This window comes from Diadema antillarum, unplaced genomic scaffold, assembly GCF_040938485.1.
Source record: "Diadema antillarum isolate AM-2024a unplaced genomic scaffold, OU_Dant_1.0 seq00000773_RagTag, whole genome shotgun sequence".
NCBI lineage: Eukaryota > Metazoa > Echinodermata > Echinoidea > Diadematoida > Diadematidae > Diadema > Diadema antillarum.
The window spans coordinates 393,262-417,972 of record NW_027271662.1 but is presented as its reverse complement, the minus strand read 5'-3'; the positions used below and the strand labels follow the sequence as shown (position 1 = coordinate 417,972).

Below are 24,711 nucleotides of genomic sequence, written 5' to 3'. Positions count from 1 at the left end.
CTGACACTGCTCTAGAATCAGCCAAAACCAATCTGTGAGTTTTAGTTGAAAAATTGTCATACTTTGATGGATTCTGTCAGGGTATAGACGAGGTTCCGATAACATCATCAAGCCATGCTGAGGAGTAAAAACTGCATATGGTGGGGGGCATACAAGAAGGCAAGTGCGTATTTAAGGGTTACATCCCAAGCCCCATGATAGGCAGGCAGTTACAACAATTGCTGTACGTGTACCCTGCGCCAGAGCTATGCGCTCAATACACATGTGATTTGCTTTTGTCCCTCACACAACATGTCATTTGACATTCGTGGAACCTTGTCTATACTTCTGAGAGCCAAAGTGCCTTCATTCATTCTCATGAAAGAGGTAAAAATTCTGCACCCATCTCACATTACCTTGGGAACTTGGTCTTCTGTCTTCTCCTCCTTTGCGTCCCTCTCCTCCTTCGCAGCGCCCTCTACGGCCACTTCCTCCGTGCCCTCTCCCTCCTCCTTGATCTCTCCATCTTCAGTTTCCGTGGTATTGCTGGTAGCTGCAGTCCTCCCCTCCCCTTTGCCCATCTCTCCAGACGCAGATGACTTGTCCTCCTTAGGAACGCCTCCTTCCTCTTCCCTGGGGTGGGGCAGAGAAGAAAAGAGTCAACAGAGTGGTAGGGATGGTATAGGGATTGGCAATGCGACAATGAAAGCAGAACATACTTTGTTTGCTTGTTTTTTCCCTCAAAACAAGGCAGTGATATACAGAGTGGCATATATGATTGTACAATGTCTAGAATAAAAGAGAGGGTGAAAAAATAAAGGAAGAGAAGATAGGCATATAAACTGAGAGAAAAAGAGAACAAAAGAAAGAAAGAATTTTGATTATGCACACACTGCAACAGTAACATTGCTCTTGTCTACACGCCTGTACATACTTGTACAATTGTGTAAAAAAAAATTGTGAGAAACAAGGGGCTCTGACATGCACACAACAGCTACAGACAAAGATAAATCTGTCAAGTTATTCATTTCAATCTGGGTTTTTCTTTTGACTTTCCTGTTTTGGTATGCTGTAATAATTCAGACAAACACTTCAAAGTTGGTCAAGCTTTTATTTGCTGACAAAAAAATGAGATGGACAATATACATGTTCTAAAAAATGTAAATGCAGTCACACAGGAAATATGAGGGGTTAATCAATGTTTAATGCCAAGCTGGAGACACGAGAGAAGGAACAGTTTACTAATAAACTGCGACTGTCTATAGTACAAGCATAAGTGGAGGCATGTACCCATACTACAAACTTTATTCAGCACGTGTTGAATCTGTACACTTTATCAATATGCTTTGTATGTTTGTTTGTTTTTTAATCAAAATCGATCTGTACACCCATTCTTCTGTATCAGCATACAGAAATGTGGAGATTTCATGGCCACTGCTTGAGCATATTGGTGTACATACAGGTGTACATGTATTGATGACGGCATTGATAATACAGATGTAGTACAGTCAAGTCTGTCTGTAGGGGCCACGACAAAGTGGGCATTATACACAGGTGGCCACTACAGACAGGTTCTTTAACATGATTTTTCTCTTGGAGGGATTGTTTTGAGAGGTTGTACACTGTACATGTACATATATGGCAGGTGGCCACTATAGAAAGGTGGCCACTATAGACAGGTGGCCACTAAGACAGATTTGACTGTACAACCACGAATACTTAGAATGAAGATGATTATCATCATCTTCATTATCAACCTATTACTAGTCTACTACTGTATGACCATTGTCAGCCAGCCATGTCAAGAAAGGAGTCCATCAAGAAACAGTATACTGTATGTTCAAATTTGTTAGCAATTTGGCTGGATTCTGGGACAAACAATGTTAGTGTACACATACATTGTAATATGAACAGTAGCTGTTGACCCATTGGTACTGTATGTTGTATAATGTAGCTACAGTGGTACAAGTTTGTAGGTACATGTACACATTTATGTACATTGTAGCTGTAGGTTGATGTACAATTGTACAACTACAGCATGTAGCGTAAACCACAAAAGTGGTGTAATGTACATGTAGGCCTACATTGTAGGCCTATGCTAGCCTACAATTGTAGTTTACTAAAGTCTGTGTTTTTACGAAAATTGAAAACTTTCATGTAAAACTCGTAACATTTTTTTTTCTTCAATGTGTGTACACATCCAGACGACAGAGAAGTCTGGATTAAGAGGTGGCTGTATAATTGAGGTCGGACTGTACTACCAATAATGATAGAATATTAACAGCCTGTGTACATGTACACTGTAGACTGTACAGGATTGTTAATGATGTGCAAATGTTAATGTACAATGTACTGGTTGAAAAGTGGTTGCAAGTTTCATGTCAAAATCTTGGCAGTGGCAGTGGAGAAAGGGGGGGGGGGGGAATCGGAAGGGGGCGTGTCATCAAGCACACAAGTTCACATCCTTACAAGTGTACAACTAGAAACACAAAGTGTTACATACATAGACACAAATGTCCTTGACACTAGACATCCAGATTTCAAGAATGAAACTTTACGCACAATTCTCAGAGGGGAGTTGACCTAGACCCCGTTTACAGTGAGTGAAAAGGCCGGGCTCGGCGGCGGCCGAGCCAGGCCTTCATTTCACTGTAAACGCGCAAAAGGCCAAATGCGGTACCAAAATCGGCCACGCACTTGGCCAAGCTCTGGAGGTAGTCTTGGCTGCGGCCGATCCCGGCCTTTCCTCACTGTAAATGCAAACTGGGCCAAATGCGGTACCAAATTGTGACCGGCGCGGTCCCAATAATAGTCATTTGTTTACAAGCAGAGCGTCACTACGACAAAATATTGAAAGGTTTGAATTAAAAGCCCGGGGCGAGCCCTCCACTGTAAACAGACAAAATTGCGGGGCCGAGTACCGCAACTGAGGCCGGGCTCGGCCGTGGCTCGGCCTGGCTCGGCCCAGCCCTGCACTGTAAATGGGGTCCAAGTACATGTACATGGAAAGACTTCCTGCCTGAAATTGGTGAAATCAAAGCGAGACTGGAAAGACTGGGATGGAATCTGACAACTGCATCCTACATGTACTGTAGATCCTACATGTACACACACTGTGCATGCAAGGAGACCTTGAAACAACCATTTGCAGTCACATGAACATGACGTTGCTTGAATGTAGTATTTCAGCTGTGCTCTGAACGCACTATTAAAAGACACAAACACGCATGACCTTTTGTGTTTACCATGAGTTCACAAGTCAGGAACGACTTTAAAACAGTCTTCTATACGTTTTATACAAGCTGTATGTAGTGACGGAAAATCCTCAGCATATTTCATCACATCCCCAGATACAATTATCTACAATGTCCAGAGAATGCCTCTCTGTACATTTACATGCAGAAAACACAAGCATCAGGCAAGCAGTCTCAGTTTCAAATTTGTACATGGCCGCAATAACTCTTTTACTGTGCCGACTGACAGTACACATGACACTGTAGATACATCATGTACATGTACATGTAGGCCTACAGGTATGATGAGGATATACAATTGATCATACGGTAACTCTCAGCTACTGTATTGTCTGGCTGTAATAATAAAGTTTGTCTGATCTGCTGAGCACTCATTTCACTGCAATGATAAAATATGTAATTTCTTCTGGCTATCAAAAATATCTTCAAAAGCTCTGCATTGGCCCTAGAGTAACTGCGTCAGTACGCGGCCGTGCAGCCGTTCGCGGCAGGTACAACATAGACGGTAATATACCGCTAAACGCAGCACTGCACTGTTACATGCACACTACACATATACTAACACACTAGCAATCAACAAAAACCAACCGATAAAATGGGCACAATCTCTGACGAAAGTGAAATTTTCTCACCGAAATGACAACATATCGCATCCAAAATGAAATTTTCGGTACTTCTTAACATACCAGTTAAGAAACAATAGTCCAAGAAACTGGATTTTTTTGTTGTTTTCTCGATGTTCATGGATTTTGAAAACACATCCTCACGTAAAATAGGACTTTCGCGAGCCGATGTGGGCCGCCATTTTTTTCGGAAAGTGGATGTTACCATCGAAAAAAAACGGGAAAAACACGAGAAAGACATCAACAACACCGCCAGAATTGCGATCTTGTTTGCGGCCAATGCATGTGCGCACGCTATTTTCACGTGCTTTCGCAACGGGAATTGGCGCTTTAATACGCAATGTTCGCGAGACATGTGAAGGCGTTTCAGCTAAAGATCGCGGAGCACGCGCGTATTGCATAGGGATTGTACATCGTGCCGCAAGCAGAAATACTACGTCGCATATCGCCCTTATCGGCGAAAATTGTGCCGGGTTTTGCCCTGGTAAATCATGAAAACTGCGTTGGTCAATGGTTAATTTCTTTTACGAAAACAATTGCGTTAATGAATAATCTTGTCTATGATATATGAAAAGATTGAAAATAATTTGCCTGATTTGTTTACAAGTTGGAAAAACCCTTAACAATGCTTAAACTGCCGCAAACGGGATATTTTACTCTATATGTATGTATCTGCCATAATGCCTAGAAATCTCACTGGACACAACCTGAAAAAAAAAAGTTCTTAAAATTCTTTTTTTTTTGACTGATGTTGATTGTTGAAGCTTGAAACCATACAAGGGCATCCACCTACTTGTACAGTACAGGCATGTGGTGAATAACGCAGTTCACTGCATACAGTATACAACATTTGACGAAATTTGGACTCAAGACTTCTACATGTACAACATTTGTAGGCTCCTTTGTTTCCATAGCACATAGTGGTTGTACAACACGACCTCAAATGACAGCACAAAACACAACATTCCACTGCATTGGTTGCACAAAGTGGCAAAACTAGTGTGGGGTTTACTTACGTCATTTCTCTCATCATACATGTACATTTACAGAGTACAAACAGTGAACATGAGGCTTATCAAAGTCAGATGAGCTGAGCTGAGTAAGTACCAGTGTGGTGAATTTGTCCAAGTTCAAGCACAAACGCCGCCCTCTTTCACCTCTGTGCTCGTGTAACCTCGAGTATGGCTGTGACCTTGGTAGCTTCCACCTTTCAGCGAGAAGTCAGGAGGCAGGGAAATTTCACAGCAATAAATTCACACGAATGAATGCACACTGACACTGAAATCCAATGACTCCCCACACCTCGACAAGTCAGTCAACTTGACAATCAAACAAATGGTGATATGGACCCACGTGGGCTTCCATGGGCTTCTAGAACGTAGAGCAGGAAAGAAATCCGGGAGAAAAAACAAGAATGGACCATGTGGTGGTATTGTGCTCTATTTGTATAAACTCAAAACTCGGGGCATGAAAAGGGTTGGCTCTATACTCTCCAGCTGCTCATGTGAAGGAAATTATATGACTGGAATCATCACTGGCACACACAGAAGTTGGAACACTCAAATCTTGCGTTCATTGTACGTTTGTAGCACTGTACGCACGAAGAACGAATTCTGAAAGCACACACACAGGCTTCATAGGAAGACCACAGTCAGCACGCCACACATGGCTGACACACAGACATACAGACATGTGAAATGCTCCAATACACATGCATGGTGCACAATGCACACACACACACACACACACACACAAACAATTATGTACAGCAAATGCACACACATACACTCTACCCTAGTGCAGCAGACACTGTGTGGCTGCTGTGCAGACACAAGGCATTATTCTGTGTGGAGATAATACCTACTGAGAATTTCCTCAGCCGACATGGATGTACATTGTACAGTACCATGTACTATAATTGCATTCCAGGGGTGACTTTGGCAGTCTGTTTACACTGGGCATTAATATAATGCTTTGACTGGGCTACTTTGTTCACACTGGAAGTTTAAGTGTGTTTTGACTGACAAAGCACCATCCCTTGTCAAGGAACATTCCACAACAAAGAATTAAAAGTTGATCTTCGTTGTACAAGTTAAGGTCAACTTTATAATACATTGTAAGCCTGATGCTATGCTGCGTGTGTCTCCAATGATATTCTACAATTGTAACTTCCAGATGAAAATGATACTCTTGGACTCTTTTTTATACAGCCATTTAACATACAAAATTTAAAAAAAAAGTTTTTTTTTCCTGTAAATTTTGATAACAATTTGAAGTGGAATCTGAAAACATCAAGTACAGTACATTACCATGAAAACTGAACATGAAAACAATTGGCATGTCATATTCAACTACAAGTTTTAGTTAACTTTGAGATGTTCTTTATTCCTTTGTGAAATAACCCCAGTTCCTGTAACAAGCATATTTTTGGTTTTAATGCCCTATCAACATTTCTGGGCACATGATAACAATATTTGCCCTCAGGTAAGTTGAACGAGATGGGTCTGCAAACATCGTCAAATTCAAATACCAGTACACTGGTAGCTTCTGAGTTTTTGCTTACAAGTTTCCTATTTTTTTTTTTTCTTCTTTTTAAACAATTCATGTTTGTAAACAAAACAAACACAGAGTAAAAACTGCCTAGAATTGGGCAACTTTGATGGGTACTAGCTGGTACTTGACGGGCAATAAGAGTGATTCCCACATGATTCTCTTGATCAATGTTCACATTACATCCTTGTCTCAGCAAAGACAGTCATTGTTTGCAACACACAGTGTCCAATCAGCAAAGATATCAAACTACATTGTAGAGCCCATGTGTGAACAGGGTAAAACAAAGTTCAGATTTTCAGATCAGGAGAGTATACAAATTATTAACCTTTACTCCAAGCAGCTTGGATACTCATACACAGAATCCATCTCGCGGTGTGTGTGAGTTGCACTACACTGTACTGTATGTGCACTTGTATTTTTTAAATAGGAATACTAGCTCTTCAAGTGTGTTGGTGTTAACGTGGACATGATAATATACAATCTGTGTAAAAGATTTCTGGAGTGGATAAATTCAGAAACACATACATTGTAGGCCTACTGGCAGTACGACACTGTACCGGTACTGTTATACTGTATGTAAATACTTGACATTTATGCCACAAACATCTTTCCTTGTTGATCATTCACATTAGACTGCACAATAGCAAAGTAAACTTGCGCAATATTGGTTTATGTTGCTCTCGGTAGCAAAAGTTCAGTTTGTTTTTAAAAGCTACAGAGTGCATTTTAACTCTGTTCCTGAAGGGTGAATGCTACAATGTAAGTGTAAAGCATGTAACATATGATACAATGTACAGTAGGCCTACATGCACAGGGACAATTTTTCTTGTTTACGTTTTGTACTTTGTTGAACCTTTGGGTCCCTTTGGGACAGGCTGATTTTGGCATTTCATAACACACATTTCCCATAGACACTGGCCAGAGTATACGCAGGTCCAGTCTTCAACGGATTAAGGTAAACAAAAACACAAACACACACAATTAAAGGACATTCGTATTGGTTGACATCATCAATTATGTGGGGCGGTGATTATTGCATCAGTGCTCATTGTACTTCAATATGCAAAATGAAGTGCAATATACAGTACATACAGAGACAGGGGAATATAAGACACCAGTTATCTACAATTTTTTAACGAGTAAGATCTTATGGAATTCTCAAACTCCCAAAACCTGACTGTAGATATAGTTACAACATGCTGTCAGCTAACAAATAATAGGATTTATGGCATCAGAAACAGTACTACAACATTTGCATTAACTGTAAAACAAGGAATGTTTGCATGCATTTTAATTTCGCGAATTTCGCGTGAGCCAAGATTTGCAAACTTGATACGCATGCTACAGTTCTTGCCAATACTACAATTGTCGTATGGATTGAATGCCAGTGGCAATTTGCAAATATTGTATTTTACAGTAAACTACAAAGGCAGTGATTTGGCTCAGTTGGTAGCGCATCTGCCCCCAGATCCAAAGGACCCTGGTTCGATTCCAGTGTCTACGTAACTGAGCAATGTCGTGTGTACTGTAAAACCAAAAATGTTCCAAGTGCATTTTAATTTTGCAAGAGCCAAGATTCACGAAATTAAAACAACCATGAATGTTCTTGTCTACACTATATGCATTGAATGTCGGGGGAAATTTGTGAAAATTTCATGCCCCCCAAAAGACTGTCAGCTCCAATTCATGAAAATTTCATGCTGCAAACATATCTTGCTTTACAGTAAACATATCCTCCTGTCTAGTAAGAGGCAAAGCACACTGTCCCTTGGATAGGACAAATGGCAGTCCCTTCAGTGAGAGAGTCACTACTTTTGCACATGAAAATTCCTGATTTACAGTGTACATGTACTCATTCATTCCAAAGAGCAGGTGCTTGTACAACCCACTGAAAAGGTCTCGCCTCAACATCCAACTGGACCCCATAGAAGACCAGCTATTGCAGGGCCCTGAATATGGGCTGTCCAGCCATCTTCTCAGATGGAAAAATGAACCAACTACACTTTGGAAGCACACTGCTTCATGGATGCTCTGCAGTACAGCCAGTTTCCACACAGGGGCCATTCATACTGACACTGTGAAATTGTTCGGTGGCAAAAATTTGTGACATTTCAGCAGAAGTGACTCCTACGTGTAGAGGCAACTGTGTCAGAAACAACGAAAACATTGCAAAGAAAAGTCCTAGTACAATCATAGCATGAGTGAATTACTGTCGTTATGTGGACCAATTACCATTTTATTATATTGTAGTTTACTAAAAAAGTACAATATACAATACACAATGTATGTACAGCTGTACAATGCCTGTGCTGTTACAGACTTTAGCCACCATGGCAACAGTGACACACAAAAAAACACAATATTTGTCTCACCCGGCCAAGTGTGAAAAAATGCTTGAGTATAAATTCCACTTTTATAGGATCATTTGCTGTCCACGGTATATGCTGCAGATCAATACAATGTCATTGCATACTACAGAAAGATTTTGGCCGTCTCACGGTAAGAGGGTCTATTTTGAGAATTGTTACTTCGGAGAAAAACGGGTTTAAAGTTTGGTGTATTTGTACGTCTGCCTCTTGTGTTTGTAAAGAGAATGGCTTGTGATTGTTATGTATTATGAAAATATATACATAAAAGAAATGTTTTAGAAAATTTCATCTTAAATGCTTATTTTAGTCCAGAGTTATTACAAAATTTATACAAATAGACCGTTTCACCTTGTAACTGCTATCGAAATCACTGACGGTAAAATTTGGCTATCTTCAAGATAGACCCTTTTACCATGTGAAACAAACGTCAAGTGCCACTGTGCTCTCACGCTAAAACGGTCCATGGAAACCTTACGTAAAACAAAGCCGAGTTTACATGGTGAAACGGTCTAACTTCGAGTTAGACCATTTTAGCATGTGAAGTTGACGTCTAATAGCAGCGCACTTTTACGGTAAAAACAACTAAATGAATGGTATATGCAGCGCGCGCGGCAGCTGCTGCATGCATGCAATGCTAACGGGGCATGCGGCCGTACCTAGTGCTGCTATCGCTAGATAGCAACTGACTACTGAACCAAACGAATATCACATCAGCTGGACAATTTTCCGTATTATTTCACTGTCGTGTCACTACGTTCTGATTAGAAGTCGAGGCTCTCTGTCAAGAATTTCACGGCCAATTCCACACTGTTCCCAGGTTCCATGGTTATTTTTCGTGCCTGCAAATTACTTGTCAGGATGGCGTGATCGACGTCGTCCAGTCAGTCAGTTCAGGCAGGGTTGATTAGTTGAGCTCAGCTCCGTCTCCACCAGAGTGAGCACTTGCCGCACAGGGCCGGGGCCGGGCTGCTCCCTGCAGCTGCATATGTATACGTGCTGCGAGCAGTCAGATCACGCTCCACTTACTAACTGTGACTGTCAATGACTGAGGCCCATGTTCTACTGTACACCAAAGTTTAAACCCATTTCAGACTCACCTATGGTTTAGGTAGACCTGACGTTTAATTTGTATTCTGCTAGCGAGGTTTAGTCAAACAAAGTATATTTCGGGTTTAGATTAAACCCGAATTAGAGTCTGCAGACTTAGGTCAAGCCACTGATATGTGTACTGATATGATGGGAGCCGATCCCAGACGCCCTGCGTGCGTGCGCGCGTGACAGCCGCGCGGCTTGAAAATCGGCTAACTTAATCAGTCTAACTGAAGACACGTGACGACCGTGGGGTCGGTCAAGTTGTTACAAACGTGTTGAAATCGGCTAACTACGAGTTAGATGGCACGGTCACTGATGTTTTACGGTAAAATGGTCTAACTCAAAGATAGCCCGTTTTTGCCATGTAAGACATCACCGATAGCACCGATCATTTATCTCTATCTTAAGATAGAAAAAGGATCAGAAATATCTAAAAAACAAAACGTTTTTGAGACAAGCCTATGTCACCAATGGAAAGAGCACCTAGAATTAAGTAGATTCTGAAGTCCAACTCTCCCGTTTTCGACGGGAGATCTCCCGCCAAAAGCCCATTTTTGCAAAATCTCCCGTTCTCCCACTTGAGATTTAATTTCTCTCGCCCTGGCTCTGTGTCTCCCCCTTGAAATGATTTCTTACTTTAATATCATTGTTTGTTGAAAAATAAGTCTTAGATAGCACGAGAGAGCATCTAGAACCAAGCTTCCAGGGGCCCTGGACCCCGGCCGCAAGGAATTTCGCGCTTTGCGCTCATGATGTGCGCTTGCGCACATCAAGTTGGAGTCTCCCGTTTGATAGGGGTTTCAGGCGGGAGAATCTCCCGATCAGAAGGTGCTTGGGGTTGGAGTCTCTGAATTTGTTATGCTCACATCTGCAACAGAAATTGCACAAGTGGTATTTTCTCAGGGGCTGCACCCATCGTAAAATAGTCTTATTCCTGCCACCGTGGAATCCATAATCTAAACCAGAGCCTCTCAGTGCATGGTGTCTATACCAGCAATATGCAAAATCGTCACTGGGGTATTGCGAAGTGTGCAGCTTGTATGGGTTTCCTTTGTTTTTGAATGAGATCAGGGACTGCATCTTATAACTCTATCTCCTTTGGAACCGTTGTCTCTGTGTATCGACGAATGCTGCTATTGGCCAAGGGAGTCTGCTTTATCGAATCTGCTATACTCCGATTGTGGTCTGCCTCCATGGAGCGGAAAAAGAGAAGTAATACTGGGGACATAGACGATTCTTTTCTGAAGCCCCATTTAAACAGAGCCTTGCTACCGTGATAACATTTGGGCAGCTTCCGGATAACTTTTTTAAAAACCCTGCCAGTTAAAGTGGTCCCCGCAAAATGTTACTCACATAGTTGCGGTAACTTTTGCCTAATTCTTACCGTGACATTACCCTGTCATTACCCAGGTAACCCTTCTGTTAGAATGCAATTGTGGTATTAAACATTTCTTTGATACACTCAACAAGCATGTGCAACATTGCAGACAGACAATGATTGACACAGCACGTGCTGATCAGGTGCATGAATTGTAACCACTGATCTCTATGTAGTTGAGATCAGTGATGGTACCCATGTTTTGTTTACAGACACATGGCGCTGGCTGGTGGGCGGGGAAGTCGCATCAGCGGACACATCCCCTTCATATATGGGTGTGCGTCTGTTAAAATGGTACCCATAACTCCCTCTTGTGATATCATTGCCCGAGATGAGGAATTTTGTTCTCCTGATGTTGTTGTTCTGTTAAAACGAGGCTTTGGGGGAGGGAGCTCCTCTAGTACAGAAAAGCTCACAAGAATTTATAACAGTAGTACACTTGAACAACAGTATTACATTGTACAATTGTATGTTAAATAATCCTGGGCAGACGAGACCCACTAACAGACAATAAGAGAATATTAATGCAGATGAAAGAAGATATACTATCACTCAACAAGCCTTGTCCGCCTTGGACTTTTTAAATACATAAACAATGTAAGAATTTCAGAGCCTGGATATTTGTTCCAAGTTCACTGTGTCACTGCCAGCAACCGGGGATAGCCCAGTGGCACAGTAGTGTCACTGTCCAGAAAGCAATAGGATGACAAGGTCGAATCCCATTGGCTTTGTTTTTCCAACATGTTTATTAAAAATCATAGATCAGCATTCGTGATCTAATAAATGCATAGGGTGACAAATGACATCAATTTCTTATGTACGCTGTAGCACAATAATCATTCTTCTATTGAAGTTGTAGAGAGACACGTGAGCACAATGCATTAAAAGCAAAGGTAATGTATAATGTACTATTTGTAAATACACCCTTTTTCTTTTTCCATGTGAAGTTCCATGCGGAGTCATGTCAATATTATAGAAACAGTGAAAAGCCCAGAATGCAATGGTATAGTGTGTATAATAGTGTGCCTCATTTTTTACCACCTGTGATATCCTGCTTCATTGCACTAGTAAAGACCACTGTATTTGTTTTATACAACACCTGATAGATGTGAATGAGTGTGGTCCACACCAATTCTTGAATATAGAACAGAAATTTGGCAACTAAATATTGTACATGTGTACTTTTTATGAAAGGTGAATGGTTTAGTACTGTAACACAATCATACACACAAGCGATAGGTTGAAGTTCTTTCAGTAAAATGAGTGACTGAGGGCGCGCTTGCACCTGAGCATGCACGACAAAAGTATCATGCAGTGATGTCAGAGGCATGCAGAGGTGCAAAAACTATAAGCAACTATAAATGTAAATGGGTGACAATATCCAAAACTAATTGACCGAAAATCGCATGTTCAACAATGAGTGTGCAATAGTGCTTTTGACTGAATATCACATGATTAGCATTCAGCCAATGGGATAGCTAGAATACTTCTAGATGCTGCATTAGTCTGAATAGCACACAATAGTATTGATACTATGCTATCTGGGGTCAAATACAACACCAATATGCTATTACAAAGACTAATATTGGGAGAAGCATAACAGTTGATACTAACTCTGTGCACACATTTTAGTTAATTCTTTGACTTAAGAAGAGAAGAAGTGACTTACAAAGGGATTTGCTCAGGCTTGACGTCATCTCCTCCAACTACTTCTGTCTTCCTCCGCTTTGATGACACATCAGATTCATCGTTGATGGCATCTTCTTCTTTTTCCCAGGCTGGTCGCTTCCTTGGAGAAACACTGCTGTCTGAGCCTCTCTCCACAAGGGCATCACTGCCGGATTCCTCCTTTGCCTTCTCCAGTCCTTCCACGTTCTCAGCCACCGTTCCTCCAGTCTCTTCTGATTTCCAGTCCGGCTTCTCTACTTCTCTGCCTCTGGCTCTGCTCAGGTCGCCAGATCGATTCAGCTTCACCCTCCTTTGGCTGTTGCTCTCTTGGTGCTGCTGCGGTGCCGACTCTTTCTTCTCTTTCTGATCCGAGTTGTCCCCTGCGACATCTCGCAGATCCCGGACATTCCCATCACGACTTTCGACCCCTGGCTCGACCTCTGGCTCTTGGTTTCCACCAGTCTCCATCTGTACATTTGTTTCTGATCTCTGCTCTCTGTGTGCAGGTTCAGACACGGGAGGAGCAGTATCCATCTTCTTGTCCTCACTATGTCCCTCTTTTACAACATCACTGATCTGCTCACCCTGTTCTTTTGGCATGGACTTTGCCTGTTCATCACAAATTTCATGCCCAGTCTCTGACCTTCCATCAGTCGCTAACTCCGACTTTTGCTCCTTCTGGGAAGGGACAGCAACTGTTGATTGATCTGCATCCGTCTTCTCTTCACTGGGCTCTTCTGCTCTTGACACTTCCCTTTTTTGTTCAACCTCTCCTTGTCTTACGGGCTGAGATTCCACTTCACATTCTGCTCTGCTTCCACTATTGCTCGTCTCTTCGACAGATTTTTCTATTTCCTCTTCACAGCTGTCTTCATGAGCATCTTCTGCATGTGCAACACTTGGTGCCTCTCCTTCATAGCTTTCCTTTTCTTGCTCTGTACTTGCTACAGCAGTGACATCATTGTTGGTGGGACTATCCGTTTCAGCTGGTTTCTCAGGCTGCTTGCTGTCCTTGTCCTGTTCACTGGTTGGTTTGGTCTCTTCATCCAGGCCATCCGTCACTTTCATGTCCTCATTCTTTTCATCTGCCATTCTTCTGTCCTGTGACATCCCATCATCGTTTCCTTGCTCCGAGTCTCTGCTCTTCAGCCGTTTCCGGTGACTTCTCTTTCTCTCTTGCTCCACTTCTGCATTTCTGTCTTCCTTCACTTCTTGCTGGGCACTCTGCCTTCTGGACCTCCTGGACATCCTCGATCCAGAGGAATGTTCCTCAGCCACTGGCTTGGCTTCTTTACCCGGCTGGTCCTCCCCGTTCTTCTCCTCTCTCTCGTCATCAACTTTCTCTGCCTCCTCTGACTGGCTATGGCTCAAGGATTGATTCAGCTCCTCCACCTGGTTGGTGAGACCTTCAGGTATGACACTGTCTTCTGTTGGAACTTCCCGAGCTGTCACACGGCACACATGCAAGATACAACACAAAATAACATTGACCTTAAGACATTATTTCTATATAATTGCAACAAAATGAGAGATAAAAAACCCAAATCATTACAGGAAAACAAAAATGAATCTACATGAATACTACATCACACATACACACACACACACACACACACACACACACACACAAATTAAAGGAAAGGGGCAACTAATCAATGAAAAGTTTACCAAACTTGGCTAATACAAAACATGACTATTAACAAAACATGTGTAAGGCTTGACATAAGCAGCAGCCCGGTGGCCTAGGTTACGAAAAATTGATGTCGGGCTACCAAATTTCAAAGAAGCTTAATCTTTTGGAGACCCAATCAGACAGCTCAGATTCAACATACATTGTTAGGTGTGCTTTTGTTTGGGCCACCACATATCTTTTGGAGGCCACCAAAATTTAAGATATTTACAGATTTGTAAAATAGTGGCCTGAACTGGCCAATAAAGAAAAAAAGTAGATGCAAGCCCTGATATGCATACATGTACACACTACTGTGAAAGTGGTTTCTTTCAAAGTAGTTTTATTTTCGTGCTTTTCGTGCTTTGAGGTTGAACCACTAATTTAACATCACACGAAAATGTTTTGAACTCGCCGCTTGTTACAACGCTATTGCGCACATGAACACACGGAGATTCCGCGCATTGAGTGTATTGACGCTCAACACACACACAGCGATACCACGCAATGTGTGTAGTTACAAGCATGTTATGAAGTACTCGAGAGACAGGATTTCAGGTAAGCCTGCCTTTAATTCTAATTTCTATTTAATAAATAAAAGAATAACTGGATTATAGTTTGGGTTTACATATGTGCAAAATAAAACAGTTTTTGCCGACCGCGAATTTAAACACACGCGAAAAAGTCGGCATCGGTGGAAACCGCGAAAGTATCTGTACCCGAAAGAAACCACCTTTACAGTATATGGGTAATTCCGTGAAGTTGGGGCACAAAGTGTTACATTTTAGCATAACTCAATACTAATTATGCTATACATATATTCTTTATAGGCTTTACATTTGTATTGAGACCATACATTTTCCTGGAAATTTTGTGCCATTCAGACTCAATTTTGATGAAGTTATTTTAAAAAAATGTAACGGTGTCCTGTAGCATCGTGACGTGTCCATGTAGCATCGTGATAGTTAAAATCTGGTCCTAAAAGACAAATTAATGCAATTAGCTTGATATAATATGCATAATTACTAGATTAGTCAGATAGCTAAATATCTTAACTCTATTTTCTACAGTTTTACTTTTACAAGAAAATTACACAATGTGTCACTATGCTACACGGTGTCCACCAAATGTAACAAAAAGGACACCGCGTAGCATCGTGATACATTATGTAATTTTCTTTCAAAATTAAAACCGTGTACAGGAAATTTGAGATATTTAGCTATCAGACTAATCTAGTAAATATGCATATTGCATCAAATTTTGGTCAAGCTAATTGCCATAATTTGTCTCTTAGGACCAAATGTTAAAATTTCACGATGCTACATGGACACGTCATGATGCTACAGGACACCGTTACATATTGTTTAATAACTTCATCAAAATTGAGTCTGAATGGCACAAAATTTCCAGGAAAATGTGTGGCCTCAATGCAAATGTAAAGCCTACAAACAATAGCATAATTAATATTGAGTTATGCTGAAATGTATTTTTCAAATATCACGACGCTACATGGACACTGCCCCAACTTCATGGAATTACCCATATGCATTGTTCATATAACAAGTTTGGTTTGCCTCACAAGGACCTCAATGAAAGGCAAACAATTGAGCAAAATTGATTTGACTTCATCTCAAGGGGAAGCCATCCCACTAGATATTCTGAATCTGCTCTTCATGTTTCATCTGCCCGAGTCTACACACAGAGACCGACTTTCAACAAAACTGAGAAAATAAAATGCATGACTAGCCCAGGAAACTGTAAGTTTAATACCAATGATTGCTTGGAAAACCAGAACACTTTGCAGTGTGTACACAGCTCTCTGTACATACATACTTGTACCATGCTTTTATATTTTATGATGTACAGCTGTACATAAGCAATAGTGTCTGTCCTTCATGCAGTTTGAAATAATTACATCGCATCAGGAAGAGGTATATGAGTGAAGCCTGCTCTTGTGACTGTATTCTTTTCAACCTTTGTTATGTGACATGTCCTGCCAGTGCACAGTATGGTACAGTAGCACATAATCCTGTACTGTACAGCTTAAAGGAGAATACACCTTTCATACATGTATGTACAAGGTACAGACTTTGTAAGTATACGTACACTGTAAGTAACATGCAAAAGACAAAACATCTCAACTATGGACTCACCATGACGCTGTTTCAGGAGTTCTTGCTGCTGCTTCAGGTATTGTTGGATGAAGGAATTTGATGCCACAGACTCATCATCCACGATCTACAGAAGTAACAAGAAACCAGGCAATGGAAAATACAGCAAAAAGGATATATCTTTAAATATATATATAAATTGTAAGTACCACTTTGCATTTAAACAATTACTTGAAAGTAATGAACACAAATACTTTAACAATGTAATTGTATGCTCCATAATTTCCCTCAGAGGCTAAATATATAAGACATTGCCTCTAACATGAAGGGCATGCATCACGCAATAAAATGCAAACAAGCACCTCATGCTAAAAGAAGAAAGTGTATTAGTATGTACAGTTTATGTGAACAAATCTTCTCAATGGAACAGTTTCAAGGTAGCAGACTATAAAGTGCAAAGATTGGTGTTGAGATATCAAAGCAATATTAAGCAGTAAGAAAGGGGCTATTGTTCCATATGAATTTTGAAAGTGACCCCAATAATACACTCATTCAGGTACAATTCTTGCCACTGAGATACACTTGTACAATGGCGTGACTCACGCCAAGTGTGTTGAAAGGTTGTACCTCAATAGAGGCATTCTGAATGTACAATTGAACATTTCCAACTACTAAGGTGAGTAACCACTTTGCTATGTACAGGGTATGTGATGGCAATCCATCCTCTGTACATTGTATTCTACCATCTTCAATTTTAAATCACCTTAGGGACATACTGGTACACATACAATTATTTCATAACTATGGGATATTGAAAAGTTAGATAACTAATGCTCTAAAGCTCAGCATCATCTCCAAGAGTACAGTACAGTACTGTATACAAACAATACCAATTCATAATCTACTGGATGAGTGTGTACATACTGGACAATCCACATGTGTATAGGGGATATGCCTCTATTATACCTTGACTGGAATCTACAAGCATGCATTAAGCATAATCTGTGATAAACTTTTTGGTTGAAATACTTACACCTTGGTTTGGTCCCCCTTCACAAACGGGTGCCTGCTTCATCTCCTCAAGCTCAATTTGCTGCAAAAGAAAAAAATCAAGAAAAGATGGAGACACAATGCAATACAGTTGGGCAGCAATAGAGAATCTGCAAGAATCTTCAGCTTATTGAAGGAGGCAGACTTAACCAGAAGAAGAAGAAGAAGAAGAAGAAGAAGAAGAAGAAGAAGAAGAAGAAGAAGAAGAAGAAGAAGAGAAGCAGAATATGCACCGAGGTGCTTAACTCTACAATATACATTGTAGATGCTTCATGTGAACTCTCAGTGTCAGAGAAACAGCGGAAAAAAGGACAAAGGTTATGCTACATTATTTTGTAAATGTACCAGAAAGAAAATTACATGGAGTAGATCATCGACTACACAACCCATGTACAGTATGTACACATACAAAATGTAACTTACATAAATAGCAACCCCTGAAGATCATCAGCAGTCTTGGCAGCATGATCAATTGTTTCAATGCCCGTTAAAGCAAAACCTAGACCATGTTTTCCTCATGATCAGAGTGTACAGAACATTTTAATATTGTAATGGCATCGCATGCGCTTGTTTAAGTTATGACGATAATTTCTGAAGTTTGTTTGTACATACACTGCAGGCCTCAAATTAACCGACGGCCACCGACGGCCATGGCCGTCGGTGCCCCTCTCGTTGGCCGCAATGCCTTTCTTTCCTTGATCAAAGTTACGGCCAAAAAAAAATGTGCCCTTTTTCTTGTGGCAGTGGTGCCCCTTTTAGAATGAAAGTTATTATTTATGACGTATAATATGCCCTTTCTCAAAGTCTACTCAAATATCATATTTTCAGTTCACTCGCGTCCCAATATATCTGATTCAAACTCAAAGTATCTTTCCGAGATACGAGACGACGTGTAGGCCTACGTACATGTGTCTACACCCGACCGGCTTTTACCGTCCCGACTGCCTCCGCAGCGCAGCGGCCATAGAGTTTACTAGCTAGGCAGCGGCGAACCGGAGCAAGTGGTCGCAAGCCATGCTACAAAATGCCAGGCCTGTCGGACGGCTGCGAGCATTGCCATCTCTCTCGCTCTGCATTCATGCCTGCCCGCCTGACCCGCGCGCGCCGCATGCTCAAAGCAAAATGGCGCCTGAAGTGCTCCAAAGCGAGCGCGGCGTGTGCGTTGAGAACGTACTGTCTTTACAGAACCTACAGCTGTACATCGTATTGCGTATGGCCTACTGCCTAACGTTGTCTGCTGCGGAGAAATCTTATGCGTGCGTGCGCTGCTGGAGTGTAGCAGCACGGTCGATAGCATACAGCTCTATGGGGCATTCACATCACGTATAAACACCCAACATGCCCTTTCGAATGTGGCCTTAGTGCCCCTCTGACTGACCCAAGTGCCCTGGCCTCTTGGAAAAAGTGCCCTTTTCTAAATGGCCTTGCCCCTCCAATATCCTATTTCGAGGCCTGACACTGTATGTCGAATTTGAACATGCACACATGAAGCTTGAATATGATCGTTTGTGTGTGTGGGGGGGGGGGGGGGGAGGGGGATGGATGGATCACAGAATATATGAAAACTAAGCCATCATGCACACTACTGTGAAAACAAATATTCACTTTAAAATTCAAATTTCAGTTGGTACTCAGAAGCACTGCCTCAACTGAGGTTTGTACTGTTTGCGCTGCTATACACTATACAACATGTGAGTGTGTTGTCATTACAAAAACAATTCTATGATGTGAGGAATTCAACATTTATTTGATGAAAATCGGCTGAGATATGAAAACAAAAATATGAAAACAAAGTTATGACAAAGCAGTATAAATCGTCATGCTCATCCTACAGATCTTATTACATTAGACAGAAAAATCCGTCTGTCCAGAGGAGTCTTTTATGTTTTATTACGTTATTGGCTCATTCCGTGAAGCCAGACACAGTCTCTGTGGAACATATATCCCCCACGACCATATACTATAATACAGACCGATCTTTTGGTCAATAGATCTAATTACATGTTGATGTACAAGTACATGTACACTAGCTCTAGTACATACAATGTGGTAGATTCTACTTAAAAAGTGGAACTGGGGAGATTCAAGTAGAACAAGGGAAAGAATGAGCTGGACATCTCTACTTCTACACTGTAGATATACATTGTAGGTTTAAGGACCTAATTATAAAGTTTAGTTCTTCTAGATCTCTAGGTTACTATGAGAAAGCTAAACTAGTAGTGACAGATGTACAGCATATATACAGAGCTGCTTTATGGTACAGGTGTCGTGTGGTATTATCAGATAGCATGGTAATTCTGGACATGCACATTTTTGCGTACTAATGACATTCAGTATGTACATGCGGGACTACAGACTAGCCTCACAGAGCATTGTGTGGATCGAAATCGCACGAAATGTGACACAAAAATGTATGTAAAAATGCTATGAAGTTCACATTTTACCTCAGACTTACAAATGTAGAAAAACATAGCATGTCAATTTATGACAAGACCTTATCACATTAACTGTTCAAAATTTTCATCATTTTTACCTTGGACATAAAAAAAAAGTAAAATACAAAATTTCAGCCTCACATGCCAATTTTTTTTCGTTGTCTTTGCTCAGTAAGAATGTGTGCGGCGAATCATGCATATGAATTGGGATTCTGGTACAAGGACAAGATGTGAAAGATGTTGATTATTCCATTAAGAAAATTGTGTCCGGAATTATAATGCCATTTTACACCGCGCTAAAAGACAACTTTGGGAGAGGGGTACAGTGTACATTTAAAGTCTATTTCCAAAAATGACAGTGAATAGTTTTCATAATTTTGCTGGATTTGTAATTTTCAGGACTTTGTGAATAACTAGTAGTATTTTTTGGCCAAAAATTAATCCGTTGAGTACAGAATTTAAATTACAGCCATGAAAAAAAAAAGTGTCCAGTGATTTGATCCACTCTCCAGTGAACAAGTGTATGTACAAAACTAAAAAAAACCCCAATTTTACACTTTCTTCTTTATTATTATTCTGGCTGCATACCATTCAACAATCTATGATCAGTAATGATCACAACAATAATACTTCATCACCACGCCTAGCCCGACCTAACTATTGTACACAGCCCAGTCGCTGTATAAACGTGACAGGGCTGTACTACAAATGTACTACAGGTAGGATGGTGCACAACAACAATGCAAACAAAAAGCGCACATGCAGATCCCGTTGTGTTTTGATACTTGACATTACTTTTGTCACCTAAAACTCATTAAAGACAATTTCCATTAAATTACACTTCATGTCTATGTCATCAATATTGACATACACAATTTACAACTTACCAAAGACGAGGGGTGGTATTCTGAAAATCTTCCTAAGTTTCTTCCTAAGTTTCTTCCTAAGTCAGAAACTTAGGAAGTGCCTAGGAAAGACAGAACTGGTATTTTGAAATTTCTTCTTAGGCACTTCTTAATTTCAAATTAGCGGTCTAGGCATCCTTATCCCAGCCCACGTCTTTTCTTAAGCCAATACGAAATGCCGTATCATAAGGAACCAACAAATGACAATCGCGTATTACTATGACGTACATGTAGGGTCAAATACACGAGTGCGCCGCATGTCCCCTTTCTCACACTCATTCCACGCATCAAAGTACATGTGCGCGCAGTGAATGACAAGCGCACCTATCATGATGTCTGCAGCTTGCTATTCTTAACAACGTACTTTATAGGACAGGGGTGGAGCTTTCCTCAATACTAATCTTCTTAAATGTCTTTCCTAAGTGCATTCTAGAATATCAGCTTCTTCCTAAGTCAGGAATTTACATACTCCTGCCCCTTTCCTAAGTTTCTTCCTACAAAGTTTCTTCCTAAGTTTAGGAAAAAAATTAGGAACATACTTAGGAAGAAACTTAGGAAGATTTTCAGAATACCACTTGGGAAAAAATCCTGACTTAGGAAGAAATTTCTTCCTACGAAGGATTTCGGAATACCACCCGAGGATTATATGCAGCGTGTGAGAACAGTATGTCCCGATTATTCAAAGTGGCCATCAGTGAAAGACGAAGTACCGTTCGCACACGCTGCATATGTCTACAGTCTAATCTTTGTTTTCGATAAGTTGTAAATTGTAATGTCACCGTTCGCCATGTTCGCTTTGTTGTTATGCATCATCGCGGTAGTGGTACAGCCCGTATTGTGTTTTTAGTTGTACAGCAACTGGGCTGTGCATAGTTATTAAGCCTGACCAGACGCTGTGCGAAATGCTGTGTACAATCACGACAATGTACTATAGCTTACACTGTACCATAGTTAGGGTGGGATTTCTCGGAGCACGCGAACGATTTGCGCAGGACGCGAATGACAAAATCCAACATTCGGAAAAGTTTTTCTCCGAATGTGTTCCGACAATGAAGCCGAAAACTATTCTTGCGCAATTTGTGCAAAGTTTCCACGATGTATGTGCGAATGTTGTGTGTATCATTGCTAAAGTACAGCATGTTACGTACACGAAGAACACGTGACGGAAATGCGAACAACGAAAAATTTTCAATAATCATGGGAGAAAATGTACCCAAGGAGAGGTGGAAGCTGTCTTGAGTTGATTTTTTTTCGTTCCTCTATTACTCCTCTCTTTTTCTCTCATTTTTCTATCGTGTGCTTGCCTACATTTTTTTCCCTAGGACCTATCTCCACTAGTGAAGCATTTGATTTTTTTTTTCAGTTCCTCCAACACATAATCTCTATAGTTCAAATGAAATTTTACATACTTTAGATTAATTTTAAGTGTATTCTGCGATTTTTTTTTGTATAATCAAACAGTTCTTTCTCTTTGCTAGTGTCTAATTTCTTTTGTTACTATGTAGTTGCTAATAATTGTTTGATGTTTAGATGTATGCTACGATTTTTATTTGTAAAAAACGTATAGGTCATACATCCCCCAAACGTGCGCTAAACATTCGCGAGAATGTCTCAAAAGGTACGCGAACAGTTTGCGATTACGTCGTAAAATGATCGGAAAAACTTTAATTTTGCGTAACATGCGTGAGACATATTCCAAAGTTTCGGAGTCTGTTTGCGGTTTCACGAACAGTTTGCGAACATCGCGCGTGTCTTGCTAAAATCTTGCGCATATGTTGAGGCTTTAAAGACACTTTCGAGAACAATTCACAAGCAAATCACGACCAAGTGTGCGGAAAAGGTTCGCTAAAAATTTCAAACTTTGAAATTCTCGCCGAAGTAAAAACGACACTCGCGAACAATTGACAACGCTTCCGAACCCTCACGTTCGTTTGGCGATCTTTTGCAGACTAAAATACGAATGCTGGATTTTGCCATTCGCGTCCTTCGCAAATCGTTCGCGTGCTCCGTGAGATCCCACCCTTATATGGGTAAACTGGGCCTAGCGGGTAAACTCGGTCCCCAGCGCGCGCATTACAATTACTACTCTACTAGAGCTAGTAGTAGTTGTAATGCGCGCGCGTTAACTACTAGTAGTTGTAATGCGTGCGCTGGGGGCTGAGTTTATCCGCTAGGCCCAGTTTACCCAAAACTACATGGTACCAATACGATTTAGCCACAACATCATCAACAACTTGTCAACAATAACAATATGTGGGTATGCCTAGCTAGCTACATTGTAGGTTTCCATTTTCAGGGCTGCAAACTCTCACTCACTGATGAGAGAGACTCACTCATTTTGGTCCTTTCTCACTCTAAAAACTATTTCATTTGCATGCATTTCTATTGATCTCACTCATTTTGACTCCTGTCCTAAATTAACTGTTAGTTACAGCATTGGCCTATACAGTCTATCGCGTAAATTATGGGAGTCTCACTCTCAACTAAGAGTTAACAGTTAGACAATCTAGTTTCCAATGTTGGCAGCCCTGCATTTTTAGTTAGAACTCTAATTTCTAACTACATGTACGTTATTAGGCCCTACACATGATGATGATGTCTGAATTGGGTTGTGGCTGAAGTTATGATATGACCTTAGTTTGGTATCAATGCCTGGGCCCTGGTAAAAAGTGGTAAGCCCAGGGCCCCGTCTTATAAAGCCTTCAAATCAATCACAAGTCCCCAAATCAATCACAACTTACATTGCAGCTCTCAAAAAACTTGTGATTAATTTCTATCACAAGTCTTTATAAGACAGGCCCCAGGGCAAGGCCCCAGCCCACGAGAAACAATGAATGACTAGAGTTCTATACGACGAATGAGTTCACTACCGCGACCCTACGCATGTAACCGTTACGGCTGCGACTGTATGTCGACTGGAAGGTTGCAGTCAGCTAGACTATTAAGTATTATTAGCAGCTGATTAGTAGGAATGTGAACAGAGATGTGATTATTTGTAGTTACAATCATCTTCAGCCTTTTCGCCTTTAGCGGCAGAACGGCCTGGCGTGGGCAGAGGCCCTGGGCCTGGCGTGGCCAATGTATTGCCGCCCCGCTACTTCGAAGCTGAGCAGTTCGGTGCAGTCGTTACAAGCAAGCAAGGGGAAGCGTACCAACGTCCAAGGACTGCAAGGTACCCTCATTCAACGTCAATTCTGAGAAATTCACACTCGCCCCTCATGCTACCATACAAGAATGTCAAAGACTGGTTATGGAAGAGTTGTCTTACAGCTTTAAGACGCTCAATCAGTTGACTCTTGCTCCCTGCAATAGACAGCCCATACTTTTTCAACTCCTGCTTCAGGTCGACTACCCTGAGACTGCTAATGGATCGTCCGTCCGAAAGCGTTACCTCGTTTCCGTAGTCCGCCATCTTGATGAAACTAGCGAGCGAGCTCTCTCCTCTATTCTCGATCGCTCGATCGTCAGCATGCAGCGCGGCTGGCTGCATGCGGGCGCGGCAGCTCCGCTAGCTGTGCTGCTTGCTCACGATCGATCGCCCGCGCGCTCGCGATTCATCATAGTACTTACATGTACCACTGATCTCTCTCCCTCTCTCTCTCTTTTTTTTCTGTGTGTGCGTGTC

General features: G+C 41.2%; 1 protein-coding gene across 1 annotated transcript in view; it reads right to left on the bottom strand.

The window, feature by feature from the left end:
* The window catches only part of LOC139738910 (uncharacterized), a 39,067-nt gene extending 14,559 nt beyond the window's left edge, over positions 1 to 24,508 (bottom strand). Inside the window, exons 1-5 of the mRNA XM_071649538.1 lie at positions 24,355 to 24,508; positions 17,730 to 17,789; positions 16,739 to 16,823; positions 12,918 to 14,361; positions 4,964 to 5,063 (exon numbers count right to left, since the gene is read on the bottom strand). Coding sequence (XP_071505639.1) covers positions 4,964 to 5,063; positions 12,918 to 14,361; positions 16,739 to 16,823; positions 17,730 to 17,789; positions 24,355 to 24,498 — 1,833 coding nt within the window. The 5' untranslated portion in view covers positions 24,499 to 24,508. The remainder of the gene's footprint in view (positions 1 to 4,963; positions 5,064 to 12,917; positions 14,362 to 16,738; positions 16,824 to 17,729; positions 17,790 to 24,354) is intronic.
* Between the last annotated feature and the right edge of the window lie 203 nt (positions 24,509 to 24,711).